Source organism: Ornithorhynchus anatinus, chromosome 1 (assembly GCF_004115215.2).
Source record: "Ornithorhynchus anatinus isolate Pmale09 chromosome 1, mOrnAna1.pri.v4, whole genome shotgun sequence".
NCBI lineage: Eukaryota > Metazoa > Chordata > Mammalia > Monotremata > Ornithorhynchidae > Ornithorhynchus > Ornithorhynchus anatinus.
This window is the reverse complement of record NC_041728.1, coordinates 135,644,315-135,665,565: the sequence shown is the minus strand read 5'-3', so window position 1 is coordinate 135,665,565 and position 21,251 is coordinate 135,644,315. Positions and strand designations below refer to the sequence as shown.

Here is a 21,251-nt window from a genome sequence, read left to right as displayed (position 1 = left end):
GCCAACGAGGGCACGTTTGGAAAACGTTTATCGACGCGCATCTGCACAATCCAGAGAAAGGTCACACCCTCAGTAAGAGAATGAGGGGCAAATCAACATCTAGCATTCTTCGCTCGGGGTTTATGGAGTTACGACGGTACTCCCGTCTTCAAACTTCAGAATGAAATTGAAAATGTCGTCAGGTTTACCAAAATCCTTCTGGAACCCACCGCGAGACTCTCCCCGAGACTAGGAGCTAAGGGATGTAACCCAACTGCAGACAGAATCTCGAACGGCTTCAGAGTAGCCACGGATCTGAAGGAGCAATTAAAACCCACTGACGGTCGCGTGCGTTCTTTTTTGATGTTCTTTATTTTCATCTGCACTTTAGAACAGTAAAGTATCTCACAGCAGAGCCTTCTAAATCTGATAATACAGTACTCCAGTTTCCGAATGTAAAGATTTAAGATAAATCAAAAAAAACAAAATAACATTAAGGCGTACAAACAGCTACTTTTAAGTCTGCTCTTCTGAAGGAGGATCGGTTTACTCATACTCAAATACGTGGAATGTTGACACAAGACTGAAGCTGCTGTGGAAAGCCCTACCAATCGATCGCACAAAGATGTTCCGTGACACGGATTTCTCTAAAAACACACCCTTAAATGGTCGTCGTTTTACAAATCGAAGTGTCGAGGAAACCTCTCGGGAATAAGTAACCGTTAAAATAAAAAGGTTTCTTTGTAAAGTATGTACAGAATACCGTTTTCTTGCGTTAACGCCGGGGGAGACGGGGAGGAGAGAAGAGACGGAGCGATCGCCGGTTTCTAACCTGGGGCCGTTGGCTCTGTTGGCTGGGAGGGGTGGGGGGGGACCCGCTTCCTCTGCGCCCGATGAACGAATTCGCTTGGATTTCCTAGGTTGGTCGAGGAGGACCCGTGGCTCCACAGAAAAGGCTGTTGCTTGACTACTGGCTGGCCTAACTTCAGCAAAGATACTTTAAAAGTTACCTCCTGCTAACTCTACAGTCTTAAAGAAAAGTTTCCTGGTACAATTTTATGAAAATTAAGAATATAGCTTAAGTAGCGAGACAGCCGTGAGCTTCAGCGCTTCATCTCCGAAGTAACAGTTCGATGACTACAGAGCTATTCGTAATCTGAGATTTTGGTCACTCGCTTTTGCCACCTCTAAAGCTTTCCCGGACACGTCCGAAGGGTCAGGAGCTGGGCCGCTGCCCCGAACGCCGTCATTCTACACGCCGCCGAAGAAACTTGCATCTCTGACAACTAGCGAAAGGAATAAGATCTACTGGCAGGCTACTTGTCAAGTGGATAAAATGGCTGTAAATATACGTATTAATGACTTACCATTGTACCAAAAAAAAAAAATAAAAATAGTTAATGGTCTACAAAACGAAGGACTGAATAGAACTGCCTGGATGTCATGTACGTTTCAGCAAACTGATTTAGAGAATGCTACAGATGCCAGGTTTACATTTTGGTGATCAGCCAGCATAGAAAATCCAACCCCTTGCACGTATTCAGTCCCCAGATTCGAGTTCAGTTTATGATTTTTCCTGCGACGGTCGAGTCGTCTCTTCATTGTTCTCCTCCTCCTCTTCCTCCTCCTCCTCTTCCTCACACTCTCCATCTGTCTGCTGTTCCAGTTCCTCTTTCGTGATCATTTCGAAATCATTCCCATTTCCACTACTGTGCTGGGATCGGTCATCTTCCCTCCTGTCACTGTCCGTGTCGGAATGCCGCTCTCCCCCGGAGCCCTCCGCTCCGGTCCTTCCCAGGGGTCCCGCTTTCCCGTCGTCCTCTTCTTTTTTCTCGCTGTCTGATTTCTCTTCGCTGTCAGACTTCTGGTGCTTTTTGGATTCGGCCTTCTCCTCTTTCTTTAAGTCTGCTTTGGGTCCTTTGTATTCGTGTGTGTACAGAGGCCTGAAGGAGTCGATGAAGCCCACGTCGGCGGTCAGATTTGGCAGGAACCAGAAATGGTGTCTTCCTCCGGTGATGAGCCAGATGATAAGGAATAGTATGCAGCGGGCTGCGGGAAGAAACGTTTTTAAAAATTTAAGAGCCAGACACGTGCCAGGTCATCTTATTTTCCCAGCAAAAATTACGGGGGAAAACAACAGCTCTGCTCTAAATCCCTTACGCTCATTTTAAATATGAAATTCTGACTCAAAGAGTTTCACGCCGGGGGCCCAGACTGAGGATTTGGAGACACGGAGGGTTCTGCTCGGAGACAGAGGGTCACGGGTCACCTTTTTCAAAAAGACCGCTACCGACTTCCAGTTTTACATGCCCCGTTTTTTTTCCACGGTGAAAATTAAAGTATTACGGGGATAGTTTCAGGGAAGAGCCTATACAACACGGCTAGAGTTTTCATCTTCTAGCCTTTCGGTCATCAGAATATATAATGTTGGTATTCGTTAAGCGCTTACTACGTGCAGAGCACTGTTCTAAGCGCTGGGGTAGATACGGGGTAATCGGTTTGTCCCAAGTGAGGCTCACAATCTTCTTCCCCATTTTACACGTGAGGTAACTGAGGCAGAGAAGTGAAGTGACTTGCCCACAGTCACACAGCTGCCAAGTGGCAGAGCCGGGATTCGAACCCATGGCCTCTGACTCCCAAGCCCAGGCACTGAGCCACACTGCTTCTATATATATATATATATACACACACGTTCACAATCTTCAAAAGCAATATTTTTCCCAAAAGGACATCAACTCTGCCATTCCGGTCACCATCTTTCTACTGCATGCTTTCTTTCTAGGTGCCTGAGCTCCTGACTCTGTCACGTCTTTTGCGTGACCTTGGGCAAGTCACTTTACTTCTCGGGAATCTCAGTCCCCTCACCTGCAAAAGGGGGATTAACAGGGTGAGGCCCGGGGGGGGGGACGGGGACTGGGTCCAACCTGATTAACCTGGATCTATATTCCAGTGCTTAGAACAGTGCTTGGCACACAGCAGGCGCTTCACAGGTACCATCGTCATCATTATGATTACGTTATTACCTTCTTAGGACACAACCTAGCTGGAGGAAGAGTAGATCAGGGCCGTGCATGGGCACATTCGGGGGTCGGACTCGGCCCAAGCCAATTGGTACGGCCCAATCTTACTTCCCTTCTGGGAAAGGGCAGTTTGGAGAAGGAGCGTGACCTGATGGATATAGGACCCGGGTTCTAATTCCGGTTCTGCCACTTGTCTGCTGTGTGACCTGGGGCAAGTCACTCCTCTTCCTCTGGGCCTCTGTTACCTCATCTGGAACTGTGAGCCCCAGAGGGGACGGGGACTGAGTCCAAACTGATTAGCTTCTATCTACTCCAGCGCTTAGGACAGTGCTTGACATAATGATGATAACAGTGACGATGGTATCTGTTAAGCGCTTACTATGTGCCAAGCACTGGTCTGATAAAAGGTCATCAGAATGGCCCACGTGGGGCTCCCCATCTGAAGCAGCGCGGCTCAGTGGAAAAAGCCCGGCTTGGGAGTCAGGGGTCATGGGTTCGAATCCCGACGCGGCCTCCTGTCATCTGTGTGACTGTGGGCAAGTCACTTCACTTCTCTGTGCCTCAGTTCCCTCATCTATAAAATGGGGATGAAGACTGTGAGCCTCGCGTGGGACAACCTCATTCCCCTGTCTCTCCCCCAGCGCTCAGAACAGTGCTCTGCACGTAGTAAGCGCTTAACAAATACCAACATTATTATTATTAAGCCCCATTTTAAAGATGAGGTAACTGAGGCCCAGAGAAGCTAAGTGACTTGCCCGGAGTCACACAGCCGACGAGCGGCACAGCCGGGATTAGAAGCGCTTAAACATCACCGTCGTCATTCGCTGTGTGACCCTGGGCGGGTCACTTAACTGCTCTGTGCCTCGATTACCTCATCCGCAAAATGGAGATTAAGACCGTGCGCCCCATGTGGGACGTGGATTGTGTCCAAAGCAACGTGGCTCAGTGAAAAGAGCACGGGCTTTGGAGTCAGAGGTCATGAGTTCGAATCCCGGCTCTGCCACGTGTCAGCTGTGTGACTGTGGGCAGGTCACTTCACTTCTCTGGGCCTCAGTGACCTCATCTGGAAAATGGGGATGAAGACTGTGAGCCCCACGTGGGACAGCCCGGTTCCCCTGTGTCTACCCCAGCGCGTAGAACGGTGCTCTGCACATAGTAAGCGCTTAACAGATACCAACATTATCATTATTATGAATTTGTATCTAATCCAGCACTTAGTATAAGTGCTTGTCACAGAGTAAGCGCTTAGCAAATGATTTTCTTTAAAACAGGGAGGGAGCGTGGGGGAGCAGGAGGAGGCGGAGGGTCTTACAAGACCAACAGATCACGCCCGGGTGGTGGCCGGCAACCAATCCACGTGATTCGCTGCGGTTCCGGCCAGCACACTGGGCCTTCCTGCCACATACCGCCGTTTCTCGCGGGAGAGGGGCACCCAGTTCCCACAGTTGATCTCGGAGGGACTTGGGGAGAGGCGGGCCGGCCCGTCCCGGCTCTAACTGTCAGGCCTCGCCCTTCCGTGGCTAGACCTGGGCCCACGCGGAGCTCTAGGCCGGTTAACCCAATCACAGACATGAGATCAGTCATGAATACAGAGGTGCTATTGCCAATAAATCTCTTCCACCACTCCACTGCCCAGCTGGATACTGTAGGGCGATTATCTCTATTAAGAGAACCATAAGAGAGGCAGCACGGCCCAGTGGCAAGAGCAGGGGAGTCAGAGGTCGTGGGTTCCGATCCCGGCTCCGCCTCTTGTCTGCTGTGTGACCTGGGGCAAGTCGCTTGAGTCTCTGGGCCTCAGTTAACTCAGCTGTCAAATGAGGATCGAGACCGTGAGCCCCTTGGGGGACAGGGACTGTGTCCAACGTGATTTCCTCGTATCTACCCCGGCATTTAGAACAGTGCTTGGTGCCTCATTTGCCTCGTCTGCAAAATGGGGATGAAAAATGTGCGCCTCACGTGGGACAACCTGATTACCCTGCATCTACCCCAGCGCTTAGAACAGTGCTCGGCACATAGTAAGTGCTTAATGAATACCAACACAGTAAGTGATTAACAAATACTATACTTATTATAATTATCCCGATGTTCTGGGACGAAACTGTATGGATAAACAAATTAGTAAATGTGTCTGCACTACTGGATTATGGAAAGATCTACGCGAGCTGTTCCACACGTACGCTCCAGCCTAAATCTGTGTGTGTTTCCTCTTGTTTCCTCTCTCTCTTTCTTTCTCCCTCTCCCCCCACCAAGTGCTGGGATAGATAGAAGATAATCGGGTTGGACACAGTCCCTGTAATAATAATAATGTTGGTATTTGTTAAGCGCTTACTAGGTGCAGAGCACTGTTCTAAGCGCTGGGGGAGATACAGGGGAATCAGGTCGTCCCACGTGAGGCTCACAGTTTTAATCCCCATTTTGCAGATGAGGTGAATGAGGCACTGAGAAGTGAAGTGACTTGCCCACAGTCACCCAGCTGACAAGTGGCAGAGCCGGGATGAGAACCCATGACCTCTGACTCCCAAGCCCGGGCTCTTTCCACTGAGCCACGCTGCTTCCCTGTCCCAAATAGGGCTCACAGTCACAGAAAAGTTCAGTGACTTGCCCAAGGTCACGCAGCCGACCAGTGGCGGTTCTCGATCGATGACCAGATAAAATAATGCAGCGGTGTTTTCTATTACCACTGAGACCACCAATTTGTGTCTTAAAAGGTATGTGAATACTATGGACGTTGAGGCAGGGGGTGGGAGAGGACAATTCATTCATTTAATAGTACGCATTGAGCGCTTACTATGCGCAGAGCACTGCACTAAGCGCTTGGAATGGACAGTGAGCTCTGAATCACAACTCTGCCATAAGCCCCGGGGCCCTCTCCGAGAACAGGACGGGGAACTGCACGTTTCATTCCCCTAGCTGGATCACAAAGCCGGGCTGGAGCTTCTTCAGTGCCGACATGTGCCCAAAGGGAACTGCGAGGCAGAAAGCAGTTTAAAAATGGCCTAAACGATCTTTAGAAAACGGCACATAGCCTGGATTCTCCGAGTTACTGCCTGCCTCAGATTCTGGCAGCTCCTCTGCGTAAACTCTGATATAGGCCAATATGATGTCAGACTACCATCTGGAAAAAAGGGTGGGACCATGGAAAAAAAAAAAACCCCAAAAACCTCCAAACCGCCACCTCCCTTGCTTCTTCCCTAACACTGACATCTTAAAAAACTGCACGAGTATCAGCATACTCTTGCAAATAAAAGAGTATTCACAATGCACATATATACTTTTTGTCTTATTTCTCTCTTCTGTGCAAAGAACTAGACACCCTATTACCTACCATTTTCTGATCACACCGTCGAGGAGCAAAGACATTTTCATCTATACTCCTGACACTTTAAGAAACCATTTGCCTACAAAAAGGTATAAAATGGATGCCGGAAACCAACATTCGTCCATGAGACGGACTAACCCGCTGACTGCATTTATGCGGTGAGGAAGATGCAATTTTACAATTCTACTGAAGTCGGTGTTGACTCCCAAAGTGAAAAAGGCTCACGGAAGGGAGAGGGGTAAAACGCCCGACTTCTTCCACTGCCAAGAGCCGCCGGTCTTTTGGGGACCCCGGGATGGCGTCACTTCCACCGGTGAACCAGAGGGCAGCTTCGGGGTAACTCAGCCAGGGCTGACAGATCCACGGGCTCCTTGCGGGTAAAACCTGGTCTACGCTTAAAGGGATGCCTCTACCCACCCAAGAACGTGGACCCCCGAGTGTTATTAGGATGGCACGGGGAGGGGGAAGTAAGCCGCCTGTGGGATCTGGACAATCGTGCGTTCTCTCATCGTCCCGTCGGCACCTGTCGCAGCCCCTGCTCGACGGGAGAGAGCGGAGGACCCCGAAAGCCCCGAGAGTCGGTGGTGCATCCGCTTTTTAAATTCGTCTCTTGCCCCCGGATGGTCGACGCGGTCCCTGCACTCCACCACGATTCCCAGGACACCTCCGACCCCGAGATCACCCTATTGGAAAATGACTTCAGACCAGGCCGATCCCTTTAATATTAATAATGTTGGTATTTGTTAAGCGCTTACTACGTGCAGAGCACTGTCCTAAGCGCTGGGGTAGATACAGGGTCATCAGGTTGTCCCAGGTGAGGCTCACAGTTAATCCCCATTTTACAGATGAGGTAACTGAGGCACAGAGAAGTGAAGTGACTTGCCCACAGACACACAGCTGACAAGTGGCAGAGCTAGGATTCGAACACATGACCTCGGACGCCCAAGCCCGGGCGCTTGCCACTGAACCCCTGTGAGCTGGAGGGAAAGGATCCCGGAAAAGCCCTCCAACCACTCCGGACCTCAGGGGGGCCCCCCGAGGGGTACCTGACCCCATTCGCCGTGTGCCCAGATACGCTGTGGATACACGCCGTGGCTGGCGGCCGGCCCCGCACACCCGTAGGGGCTCCCGCGGAACGTAGCCCGCAAGAACGGTCGAGCCTGAGGAACTCACGTAAACGGGGACCGCACTTACCAACGGCGAGGAGGAGAATGCTGGCCACAAAACAGCCTGCTCCGACACTTAGGTAATAGACACCTACTCGCATCTCGGCTGGCCAGAGCGGGAAGAGCGTTGCGGCGATCACGGCGATGACTGCAACGAGGGCAGAGAGAGAGACACTCACACACCTCAATGCAAAATACCAACGACTCGATGCAAATGTTCAAAAGGAAGCCTGGCAGGCTGGTCCTAACGTTCTGGGGAGGGCGGTAAACTGCGCCAAGAAAATGTTGGGGGACGGGGTACCTGATAAAGCCACACACGGTTCTCTCCATGTCGGATAAAATGTGCCACCAAAGGACCACACCTCGGTGCCAGATTGGACTGGCTACCCAGGCAATGACCGTTTCTTGCCCTTTCCATGCACTTCTTGCTATTTCACGAGCTGGTAAAATCTGCCCTCTTTCTCGGAAGGAGATGATTCTCTTTCACAACGGCATTCTACATCTGAACTTTTATTATTCAAATCGACAAGGAATAGCGTGACATCCGATCTTGTGCAAAAATAAACGCTAGGGCCACGTGTAAATACGGTCAGATCCTGATTACTGCCCTGAATTAAATGTCTCTATCTCCCATTAAAGTGTTATCTGAAAGACAAAATGCTCCCCCGCTGAAATGCCCCAGTGCAGGCCAAGGGGATAGCTCCGGTCTGGCTGCTGGAGAAAAATCTAGCGCATTTTTTTTTTTTGCGGGAAGATGAGGCTGGTTCATTGAGAGCAGCAGGCAAATCTGAGGGAGCCTGGGAGGGGGAGGAGTTTACACCTGCTTTATTTTGGGAGGAAGGTGGATAATAACAGGGCGAGAGCTCGAGTGCACGTATAAAATGGTACCGTGGACGGTCGGCTGACAGAAGGGGAGAGAAACAGCTTTAGCGCTTCCCGGGGGAGTGCCTGGGTGAGAACGTGAAGGGAGGAAGGAAGTGGATCGTCCCCAACGTGGACGGTCTGCGTTCGGTTACTTCACGTTACGAGAGTTGGCCCCGTTCGGTAAAACCCACAAACGTGGAGATTCGTTCACCTGCTTCAAAGCTGAACGGCGGTTATTCGGTGATGCCCTTCTTACTTACCAAGAATCAGTCCCATGGCAAATGTTTTAAAGTGAACCGGGTCATAGATCCACACATATACCTAGAATTAGCACCGAGAAGATAAAAAGGTTTTCACAGCCCATCAGACAATTCACTTCTATGGAACAACACCGAACGAAATCCAAGGTTGAATGCGTAGCTACAGAAAGCTCAGTTAGAAGAGAATTCAAAAACACGGAGCCTAACAAGGTTCACACCCCCTTGCCCGGTAACCGCTTGCAGGTACAAATAGGACTTACCGCCCCCCCACTCTGAATATTTGAGGGTTGGGTGTACGGGGAAGGTGGGACCAACTCAAAATTAACTTGAATGGTCCAATCCACACATTCAGCTCGAGCGAAAAAAAAGTCATCTTTGAATTAAAACTACACTCAGCTTTCCCAGTTCCTCAGGAAGTCACGCTGGAGGAGGAAGAGGGCCCCTCATAGCCTTTCTTCCAACTTCACGTTCGACGTAGAAAGACACATCCTGTCAGAAGAACATTCGCACCCTCCCTCAGGCCCGGAAGTCTGCACGCAGAGGAGCTCCGTAATTCCCTACCGAAACACATACTGGGAAGAATGGAGGGTATTTACACCGGGTTAAGTGCCTATGCGGTGTGAACAATAATAATACTGACAATGATGGTGTTTCTTAAGCGCTTACTACGTGCCAAGCACCGTTCTAGGCGCCGATCGTCACAGAAGTGTTTAATTTCACATCAAACACCACGTGAGAGCCAGAGAGGGTTGAGCATACTTTCCTCCCACACATAGGGCGGAGCTTTGCAGAAACTCTCATTGGAAAGCGCAATCGCTTAGCACCAGTTTTCCCATTATATTATCGCTGTAGTAGCGATAGGTTTGGATTTAAACAATTTGCCGAGGCTTTTAACCACCGGGTCCTGTGAGATTCACAAATATCCCTCCGCCCCGTCTAAACGCTGACCTGCCGGAGCAGTTTAAACATCGGGCCAGATTTCTCCTGATGGGTTCATCCCATTTCTAGGGAACTGCATCAATACATAGTAGTTATTGAGCCGTTATTGTGCGTAGAGAGCTGTACTTAAGGCTCGAGTGCAGTACAAGAGAGTTGGTAGACACATTCTCTGCCCACAGTGGGCCTGCGGTCTAGATTCGCTCACACCTCCAATCTTCTCTTGAAAGGTACCGCTTTCCATTATTGAAAACGAGTGTTACCTCATTCCCGTCCAGGAAAACTTGATCTTCATGGGGCTCGAGTTTAAATTTTTTCTTGGTTTCCTTTTTCTTGGGTGTTCCTGGGGTCTCCTCCTATGAAAAGGAATGTCATGGAAAGACGTGACAGTAATAATAATATCGGTGGCATTTGTTAAGCGCTTGCTGTGTGCAAAGCACTGTTCTGAGTGCTGGGGAGGATACAAGGTGATCAGGCTGTCCCAGGTGGGGCTCACAGTCTTAATCCCCATTTTGCAGATGAGGGAACTGAGGCCCAGAGAAGTGAAGTGACCTGCCCAAAGTCACACAGCTGACAAGTGGCCGAGCCGGGATTTGAACCCATGATCTCTGACTCCCCAGCCCGTGCTCTTTCCACTGAGCCACGCTGCATATCAATGTAAAACATACTGTTCGAGAGTCACCTTGCCTGTACTGGCAACAAAAAGCAGTATTAAATACTAGTACTTATTGAGGATCTACTTAGTACAATGTCCTAAACTAGGCGCTTGGGGAGTATGAAACACTAGACGCGTTCCCGGTCCGCAAGGACTTTTTATAACCGTGGTATCTGTTAAGTGCTACGTTCCAGGCACTTTACTAAGCGCTGGGGTAGATTTAAGCTAATCAGGGTGGACACGGTCCCTGTCCCGAAGGGGCCTCACGGTCTTAACCCCCATTTGATTCTATTTATTGCTATTGCTACTGCTGTCGTTCTTGTCTGTCCGTCTCCCCCGATTAGCTTGTAAGCCCGTCAAAGGGCAGGGACTGTCTCTGTTACCGATTAGTACCTTCCAAGCGCTTAGTACAGTGCTCTGCACATAGTAAGCGCTCAATAAATACTATTGAGCGAATGAATTTTACAGATGTGCTGAGGCACAGAAGTGAAGTAACTCGTCCAAGGTCACACAACAGACAAGTGGCGGAGCTGGGATTAGAACTCAGGTCCTTCTGACTCCCAGGTCCGGGCTCTATCCCCTAGACCGGGCGGCTTCTCAAGCCAAGGAGACAGACATAAAAAATATTTACAAATGGAGTTGGTCAGATAAATAACTGCCTGCCTGAATAACTCATCTGCAAAAGTACCGAGAGTAGGGAGGTGTCCCAAGTCCTCAGTATAGTGTTCTGCACATAGTAAGCACTCAATAAAGAGCATTGATCGATTGGATCTAATTCAGAACTAGCCAGCAAGCTTCAAAATGACATTTTTTTTTAAAACCTCTCGACTCATAACTAACACAGTGAGGCGAGAGACTTGGGAAAGAGTTTCCTTCAAGAGACCTGGCTTTATGGCTCTCTCCCTCTCCGTTTTCTCACGCCTATTTTTATTTATCAATAACACCTCTACGCATTTCCAATGTGCAGAGCACTTTGTAAAGTAAGCAAAAATAAGGGCATTTGTTAGGCGCTTAACTGTGTGCCAGGCGAGTGCCGGAAAACGGTGCGAAGACAGAAGCGTGGCTCAATGGAAAGAGTCCGGGCTTGGGAGTCGGAGTTCACGGGTCCGAATTCCGACTCTGCCACTCGTCAGCTGTGTGACTGTGGGCAAGTCCCTTCACTTCTCTGTGCCTTAGTTCCCTCATCTGTAAAATGGGGATCAACTGTGAGTCTCACGTGAGACAACCTGGTGACCCTGTATATTCCCCAGAGCTTAGAACAGCGCTCTGCACCTAGTAAGCGCTTAACAAATACCAACATTATTATTACTATTCAGAAAGAGCTGGTAAAAGGCAGATAATGCAACATAACCGAGAGGACAGCGGGACAAAAAATAATCGTGGCTGTCCACTGTAAAGAAAAGATTCTGAAATTCTATGATGCCGGGATGACAGATGAGCCCCCGCTTTGGACCGCAATATTGTTAAGGGCAGGGAATATGTCTGCTAATTCTGTTGCACTGCACTCTCCCAAGGGCTTAGTACAGTGCTCTGCACGTAGTAGGTGCTGAATAAATACCACCGATCGACTGACAAGATTCCACTTAGACTGTGACCTGCATGTGGGGCAGGGACCGGGTCCCACCTAATTAATCTGTATCTACCCCAGCGGTCAGAAGAGTGTTTGACACATAGTAAGCGCTTAACCTCCTCTCAGGGTGGTACCTGGAGGGTTTCCAGGACCCGACCAGTCTCGACTACGGGAGGGAGAGTCAAGCAGAGGCCTGTCCAGTCCATTCCTAGTTTGGCCACTGGCTAGCCAGCGGAAAGCCGTCTGGCGACGCCGTGCAGAAGCACCGTGACCCAGCAGTGGGTTGCCTTGGTAAGCAGCGTGGCTCAGTGGAAAGAGCCCGAGCTTGGGAGTCAGAGGTCACGGGTTCGAATCCCGGCTCCGCCACTCGTCAGCTGCGTGACTGTGGGCAAGTCACTTCACTTCTCTGGGCCTCAGTGACCTCATCTGGAAAATGGGGGTGAAGACCGGGAGCTCCACGTGGGCCAACTTGATTACCCTGTATCTACCTCAGCGCTCAGAACAGTGCTCTGCTCATAGTAAGCGCTTAACAAATACCAGCATTATTTTTATTGGCAGCCCCGGCTGAATTCACCGCCCGTATCAGCCAGCCGGGCTTTGGGATTCCTCGTGGGCCCGCCCCCGTTGCGGAGCGGTGAGCCTTTGCCCACTCTATAAGCGGCCACAAAGCAATGATGTCACCAGGCATCGCAGTAAATCCATCAATCGGTGGTAATTATTAAGCACTTAGCATGTGCAGAGCACTGTTCTAAGCGCTTGGGAGACGACGACACGAGAGAATAAGCAGACGCCTTCTCGTAAGTGGCATTAGTCGCCAATCAGGTTAGTGATTTACAGCAGCCACGTACTGTAGCTCTGCTCACCTTTTTGGACTCTTCCTTGTCCCCGTCTTTTTTCTTTTCCTTTTCTTTCTCCTTCTTCCCTTTCTCATCCTTGACACTTTCTTTCTTGCTCCGCCTTTCTTCTTCTTTCCCACTTTCGGCCTTGCTTTTCTCCTTTTCTTTCTTTGTGTCCTTATCAGGTTTCATTTTCATCACCTTCAGGGCCCGGTGAAAGAACTGTTTCTTCAGCAGCCTTTGATAAATAAAACAATTAAGACATTTGAAGACGAGCAAAACCCAAAGACTGATAGAAAGTCGCCGATTTTATATTCATTCCTTCATTCAATAGTATTTATTGAGCGCTTACTCTGTGCAGAGCACTGTACTAAGCGCTTGGAATGAACAAGTCGGCAACAGATAGAGACGGTCCCTGCCCTTTGGCGGGCTTACGGTCTAATCGGGGGAGACGGAAATCTAATCGGGGGACACGGACAGACAAGAACAATGGCAATGAACAGAGTCAAGGGGAAGAACATCTCGTAAAAACAATGGCGACTAAACAGAATCAAGATTTTATATACCGGATGACCATCAACGTGCCACGAAACTACGAAGAATGACTTCCAGTTTATGTTGAAATGCTTCATATTTCCAGTTGATTCCCAATTTTTTGTATTTTTCTGAAGCCCCACTTTTACAAATACAAGGTCTCAACACAGCCTCACTGAAGGCGTTATTATTATTTTATTTATTTAGTGCTTACTACGCATTAAACACGGTTCTGAGTGCAGCGGAAGATACAGGTTGCTCAGGTTGGACACAGTCCCTGTCCCCCAGGGAGCTCACAAAGTAATGGGGAGGAAAAAGTACTGAAGCTACATCTTAAAGATGAGGAAACTGAGGCCCAGAACAGTTAAGTGACTTGCCCAAGGTCATACCTTGGGCAAATACAGGCAATTGGCAGGGCTGGGATTAGATCCCACGTCTTCTGGCTCCGAAGCCCGGGCACTTCCTACCAGGCCCTTCTCACTTCCCGTTGAGAAGCGACATGGCGTAATTATCATTATGGTATTTGTTAAGCGCTTACTATGTGCAGAGCACTGTTCTAAGCGCTGGGATAGATACGGGGTAGTCAGACTGTCCCACGTGGGGCTCACATTTTTTAATCCCCGTTTTTCCAGATGAGGTAACGGAAGCACAGAAGTTAAGTGACTTGCCCAAGGTCACCCAGCAGACAAGTGGCGGAGTCAGGATTAGAACCCTGGAGAAGCAGCGTGGCTCAGTGGAAAGAGCACGGGCTTTGGAGTCAGAGGTCATGGGTTCGAATCCCAGCTCGGCCACTTGTCAGCTGTGTGACTGTGGGCAAGTCACTTAACTTCTCTGCGCCTCAGTTACCTCATCTGTAAAATGGGGATTAAAGACTGTGAGCCCCACGTGGGACAACCTGATTGCCCTGTGTCTACCCCAGCGCTTAGAACAGTGCTCTGCACCTAGTAAGCGCTTAACAAATGCCAACATTATTATTATTATTATTAACCCAAGACCTCCGACTCTGAAGCCCGTGCTCTTTCCACTAAGCCAAGCTGCTTGGATTGAGCTTGGTCCCGGGAGTCAGAAGGTCATGGGTTCTAATCCTGGCTCCACCACTTGTCTGCTGGGTGACCTTAGGCACGTCACTTTACTTCTCTGTGACCCAGTTACCTCATCTGTAAAATGGGGATTAAGAATGTGAGCCCCACAAGGGACAGGGACTGTGTCCAACCTGACTAGCTTGTATCTACCCCTGGGCTTAGAACAGTGCTTGGCACATAGAAGCACTTAAATACCATTATTATTATTATTAGGCCATGAGGCATTTGAGTTCCCGGGAATGCCCAGAAGCACGAATCTCTCTGCCAGACCCGTCCGCCCGCTACTAAAACAGTACTACACGAGGCTCAAACATGACTTGAAGAACTTGCAAGCAGTGTGGCTTAGTGGAAAGAGCCCGGGCTTGGGAGTCGGAGGTCATGGGTTCTAATCCCCACTCCACCACTTGTCTGCTGTGTGACCTTAGGCGAGTCACTTCACTTCTCCGGGTCTCAGTGACATCATCTGCAAATTGGGGACTGACGCTGTGAGCCCCACGTGGGACAACCTGATTACCTTGTATTGACCCCAGCGCTTAGAACAGTGGTTGGCACATAGTAATCGCTTAACCAATACCATAATTATTATTCATTCATTCAACAGTATTTACTGAGCGCTTACTATGTGCAGAGCACCGTACTAAGCGCTTGGGATGTACAAATCGGCAACAGACAGAGACAATTCCTGCCCATCGATGGGCTTACGGTCTAATCGGGGGAGACAAACAAAAATAATAGCAATCAATAGAATCAAGGGGATGTACATCTCCTTAAAACAATAGCAATAAAGAGAATCAAGGGGATGTACATCTCATTAACAAAATAAATAGGGTAGTAAAAATATACACAAACGAGCAGATGAGCACAGCGCTGAGGGGAAGGGAGAGGAGCAGAGGGAAAGGGGGGGAAAGGGGATTATTATTATAACTTAATTTTATGACTATTATTATACTAATTATTATGATTATTATTATAACTTGGGAAGTGGCAACCCCTTTTCCTTACATATCCCAAGACAGGGAGCGCAGCTCCTAAATCATGGCCACTTCCCCACTTGTGAGCCCCAGGTGGGATGGGGACTCTGTCCAACCTCATTAACCTGAATCTACCCCAGTGCTGAGTACAGTGCTTGGCACACAGTAAGCGCTTAACAAGGGCCATTATTATTACTCTGAGGAGGAGGGGGGAGACTGAGCTGGCCCCGACTGTGCCTTCCTGGAAGAGCTGGCTGTGTACGTGGTTCCCCCGACAAGGATACCTCTCTCCCTCCCTCATTCATTCAATAGTGTTTATTGAGCGATTACTATGTGCAGAGCACTGTACTAAGCATGGGGAATGTCCATAGTAAGTTGGGAAGTGGCGACCCCTTTTCCTTCCATGGCCCCAAATCACGCCAAGCTCCCAAATCACGGCCAAGGAGTCGTCGGGGGAGACGGCAGCCGACATCGATTGAGCCTGGCAACACTGGCACATATTAAAGGTGTCAACGCACACACGATTCGTATTCATTCGGTCGTATTTATTGAGCGCTTGCTGTGTGCACTGCATATAAATAAATTGGTATTTGTTAAGTACTTACTATGTGCAGAGGACCGTTCTAAGCGCTGGGCTAGATACGGGGTCATCGGGTCGTCCCACGTGAGGCTCACAAGTCTTCATCCCCATTTTACAGATGAGGGAACTGAGGCCCAGAGAAGTGAAGTGACTTGCCCCCAGGCACACAGCCGACAAGTGATAGAGCCGGGATTTGAACCCATGACCTCGGACTCCCAAGCCCGGGCACTTTCCACTGAGCCACGCTGTTTCTCCATATTATACATAAGGGAAGCAGAGTGGCCTAGTGGATACACAAATATATGTATTTATATTCATGTGTGCTTATTTTTACTGATGTCTGTCTCCCCCCCAAGACTGTGAGCGTGTTGAAGGCAGGGATTGTCTCTCTTTATTGCTGTACTGTACTTTCCCAAGCGCTTAGTATAGTGCTCTGCACACAGCAGGCGCTCAGTAAATATGACTGAATGAACTGAATGAATGAAGGGATAGAGCACGGGCCTGGGAGTCAGACGGGCCTGGGGTCTAACTCCCGGCTCCGCTACTGGTCTGCTCTGGTGACCTTGGGCAAGTCACTTCACTTCTCTGGGCCTCAGGTTCCTCATCTGTAAAAATGAAGACCGTGAGCCCCATGTGGAGATATGGACTGCGTCCAATCTGATGAGCTTGTATCTACCCCAGCGATGATAATCATTACAGTATTTAATACAGTGCCAGGCACTGTACTAAGCGCTATTTAGAACGTGCCTGGCACATAGTAAGTGCTTACCATCAGAAGAAAAAAAGATCGTGTTGGGTTTCCACAGCAAGTCAGTGAAAAGCATAGATTGCCGTAAGAAAATTCCCAAAACAGAAACACAAACTTCCAAGGTGTGTTGGCAAGTAAGTTCCTTGAATTACTAGGATCAAAGAGAAAATGATCTGTTCACATCATTACCTTTCTAGGTATTACACTCGATGCCAACTTTCTCCTCTGACCTGACAACACCGTACCTGAAATTCGATTTATATTTCAAGCATTCATTTCAGATTTCCTTATTCATTTTACCTACTCTGTGGATATTACTGCAAAGTCTTAAGCAGAAGAGATGAGTCATGACACAAGTTAATTTAAATTAATTTCACTAAAAAACAACTAAGCAAGTATTGGTGTGAGACTGTCAAAACATTTGATTTTGTTTAATCATTTTGCCTGAACAAAGGATTAAAGCAGAAACTCAAGCCTCCATGTACACTCAAAATTTTGCCTCTGTTTCCAAATGTTAAAGAAAGAATTATAAGCCTGCAAACTTCTATTCTTGACAGGGAATCCATTTCCAGAATGGTTTTAAAAGTTTAGAGAATATTTTTCCTTCAGTTTTATTCCCACATATTTACCATGCATTCAACTGGATTTACTGAGCGCTTGCTGTGTGCAAAGCACTGTATTAAGTGCTAGGAAGAGTACAGTTGACCTTTTCATTTGACTATCTCAAATTAAACCATGAAAATATAATCCAAAGCGAAAATCTATTTGAATTTACAACCGGCTTTCCATTCCACGATCACCCCGAACATCGTTCCGTGTACCATACGATGTGTGAGGACACGCATGCATCTGCAACTAAAATCTTAACTTTTGTACTATCTCGCATGACTAATGGGATAATGCATTATTAACAGCAGTGCAATTAACGACTACCCTTTCATCAGACAGGTTCAAATGCTTTATAAATATTCATGGCTAACAACATCGGTAATTGCCATATTTCCTAACTTGCCCGTCACCGTTGACATCAACACCCTCTGTCTCTCCAGCTTGAAACCCTGGTATTCTCTCCTTGACTCCTCTCTCTCCTTCGGCTCAGTGGCAAGAGCCCAGGTTTGAGAGTCAGAGGTCGTGGATTCTAATCCCGCCTCCGCCACTTGTCTGCTCTGTCACCTTGGGCAAATTTACCTCATTTTTAAAAATGGGGATTAAAAAATGTGAGCCCCACGTGGGACAATCTGATTACCCTGTATCTACCCCAGCGCCTAGAACAGTGCTCTGCACATAGTAAGTGCTTAAGTACCATAATTATTATTATTATTATTGTTCAGCCTGTCACCAACCCCCCACGGGTCTTCCTTCATAACACCTACAGAATTCACACCCCCTCTATCCAAAGGGGAAAACAGGCTGGTCTATGCACTTGTCAAATCCCAACTCAACTATTCCGTCAGGCTCCTCGTATGCCTCCTTGCCTCCAGGCTCTGCCCTCGTTGGTTCAGACTTCAATCGATCAGTCGAATTTCTTGAGCGTCTACTGTGTGCAGAGCACAGTACTAAGCGCTCGAAGGGTAGAATGCGACAGAGCTGGAAGACGTTCCCCGCCGACTACAAGCTTGCACTCTGCTACCGGCTCTCCACTCTTCAAAATCCTCAAATTGCTGTCCGTTTTGCTCTGCATCAGGCAGAACCTCCTAACCACTGATGGCTTTGAGGCACCCAGTGCGCTTTCCCCGCTGTGATAACAACAGCAATTGTGTTACCGGTTACGAATTCACTACGTGCCAAGCACTGTACTAAGTGTTGGGATGGATACAAGACAATCGGGTTCCACATGGGGCTCGCAGTCTAAGTAGGAGGGAGGACCCGTATTAAATCCCCATTCTGCAGACGAGGGAACTGAGGTCCAGAGAAGCTAAATGACTTGCCCGAGGTCCCACGGCAGGTATGTGGTGGAACCAGGATTAGAACCCAGGTCCTCTGATTCGTCCTCCGATTCCCAGGCCCATGTTGTTTCCACTAGACCACAATGCTTTCCTTATATATCCTTGCTCCACTCCCACTATACCTCACCAGCCTTTTTCCTCTCAAGCCAACTTACTCGCTACGCCTCATTTTCGTCTCCCTTACCGTCAACCTCTTGCTCGGTCAATCGTATTTATAGAACGCTTTGGGTGCACAGCATCGCTCGGGAGACAACAACACAACAGAGTTGGTAGATGTGGTCCCTGCCCACAAGGATCGTACGATCCAGAGTGGGAGGCAGACATCAAAATGAATTACAGATATGTACACGAGTGCTGTGGGGGTGAACGGAGGGTGCAAATCCACGTGGAAGGGCGATGCAGAAAGGTGACGGAGAAGGGGAGATGAGAGTTCAGTCTGGGAAGGCCTCTTGGAGGAGAACGGCACGACGTAGAGCACGGGCCTGTCAGGAGGTCGAGGGTTCTCAGCCCGGCTCCGCCACCCGTCTGCTGGGTGGCCTTGGGTAAGTCACCTCACTTCTCTGTACCTCAGTGACCTCATCTGTAAAATGGGAATTAAGACCGTGCGTCTCACCTGGAACAGGGACCGTGTCCAACTCGATTTGCTTGTATCCACCCCAGCACTCAGTACGGTGCCCGGCACATAGTAAATGCTTAAATACTACAATCATTCTTATTGTTGTTGTTCTGTGATTGTAAAAAAGGCTTTGAGGAGGGGAGAGTGATGATGGTCTCGGATATGAAGGGGGAGGGCGTTGAAGGCCAGAGGCAGGACACGGACAAGGATTTAGGGGTGAGATCGACGAGACCGAGGCACAGTGAGTAAGCCGGCGTTAGGGGAGCGAAGTGAACGTGCTAGGCTGCAGTAGGAAATCAGGTAAAAGAGGGAGAGAGGTGACTGAGTGCTTTACAGTCATTGGTAAAGAGTTTCTGTTTGATGAGGAGGAAAATGGGCAACCTCTGGAGGTTCCTGGGGAATGGAGAAATGTGGACTGAACTTCTTTTTAGAAAAATGATCAGGACAGAAGAGTGAAGTATGGGCCGGAGGGGAAAAGACAGGAGGCAGGGAGGCCAGCAAGGAGGTGATCGTGGCAGGATGGGATAAGTGCTTGGATCAAAGTGGGAACAGTCTGCATGGAGAGGAAAGCGCAAATTTAGCCATGCTGTGCAGACCGAACCTACAGAATTTTGTGACAGATTGAAAATGTGGACTGAGAGATGAGGTGAGGATAATGCCACGGTTACGGCCTTGTGAGAGAGGGAGGATACTCATTCATTCATTCAATCGTATTTATTGAGCACTACGTGCAGAGCACTGTACTGAGCGCTTGGAATGTACAATTCGGCAACAGAGAGAAAATCCCCGCCCAGTGACGGGCTCACAGTCTAAGCCGGGATAGTGACGCTGTCTACGGTGATGGGGCGGTCACAGGGAGGACAGGGTTTAGGTGGGAATACGAGGAGTTCTGTTTTGGACACGTTGCGGTGGAGGTCGGTGAGGCATCCAAGTTGAGACGTCTCGAAGGCAGGAAGAAATATGCGACTGCACAGAGGGAGAGAGATCGGGGCCCAAGATGTAGATTTGGGAATCATCCGCTTAGAGGTGGGAGCTGAAGTCGTGGGAGAGAATGAGTTCAAGGGAGTGGATGGAGAGAGAAGGGGACCCAGAACTCAGCCCTGAGGGTCTACCACAGTTAGGGGGTAGGAGGCTGAGGAGAAGCCCGGGAAAGAGACGGAGAATGAGCAGCCAGAGAGATAGGAGGAGAACTGGGAGAGGACAATGTCAGCCAAGTCTGCTCCTCTCCCTCTCCCGTCCCCTCCCCTCAGCACCGTACTCGTCCGCTCAACTGTATATATCTTCATTACCCTATTTATTCTGTTAATGAGATGAACGTCACCTTGATTCTATTTATCTGCTATTGTTTTAATGAGATGTTCTTCCCCTCGATTCTAATTATCGCCATCGTTCTCGTCTGTCCGTCTCCCCGGATCAGACCGTAAGCCCGTCGAAGGGCAGGGACTGACTCTATCCCTTGCCCATTTGTACATTCCGAGCGCTTAGGAAAGTGCTCTGCACCTGGTAAGCGCTCAGTAAATACTACTGAATGAGTGAAAGTCAAGGTCAGATGTTTCCAAGAGAAAGGGCTGGCCCACAGTGATGAAGGCAGTGAGAGGTCGAGGAGGATCAGGATGGAGTAGAGGCCTGTGGATGTGGCAAGATGGAGGTCATTGGTGACCTTCGAGAGAACAGTTTCTGTGGAGTGAAGGGGGAGGAAGCCAGACCGGAGGGGGTAAGAGAGAGACTTGGAGGAGAGGAAGGGGAGGCAAGAGGCGAGAAGCAGCGTGGCTAGGTGGAAAGAGCATGGGCTTTGGAGGCAGAGGTCATGGGTTCGAATCCCGGCTTGGCCACTTGTCAGCTGGGTGACTGTGGGCAAGTCACTTTACTTCTCTGCGCCCCAGTTACCTCATCTGTAAAATGGGGATTAAGACTGTGAGACCCACGTGGGACAACCTGATTCCCCTATGTCTACCCCAGCGCTTAGAACAGTGCTCGGCACATAGTAAGCGCTTAACAAATACCAACATTATTATTATTAAAATGGGGATTAACTGTGAGCCTCACGTGGGACAACCTGATTACCCTGTATCTACCCCAGCGCTTAGAACAGTGCTCTGCACATAGTAAGCCCTTGACAAATACCAACATTATTAAGAGGTGTAGACAACTCACATGTCCTTGCCTTTG

At 49.0% G+C, this 21,251-nt stretch overlaps 1 protein-coding gene across 1 annotated transcript in view; it reads right to left on the bottom strand.

Annotated features, from left to right (window-relative positions):
- Nucleotides 1–332: 332 nt before the first annotated feature.
- The window catches only part of SEC62 (SEC62 homolog, preprotein translocation factor), a gene marked incomplete at its 5' end in the record, with an annotated part of 58,866 nt that continues 37,947 nt past the window's right edge, over nt 333–21,251 (bottom strand). The window contains 5 exons of the mRNA XM_029062747.2: nt 333–2,028; nt 7,513–7,632; nt 8,609–8,669; nt 9,808–9,900; nt 12,633–12,843. Of these exons, the coding sequence (XP_028918580.1) occupies nt 1,544–2,028; nt 7,513–7,632; nt 8,609–8,669; nt 9,808–9,900; nt 12,633–12,843 (970 nt within the window). The remainder of the gene's footprint in view (nt 2,029–7,512; nt 7,633–8,608; nt 8,670–9,807; nt 9,901–12,632; nt 12,844–21,251) is intronic.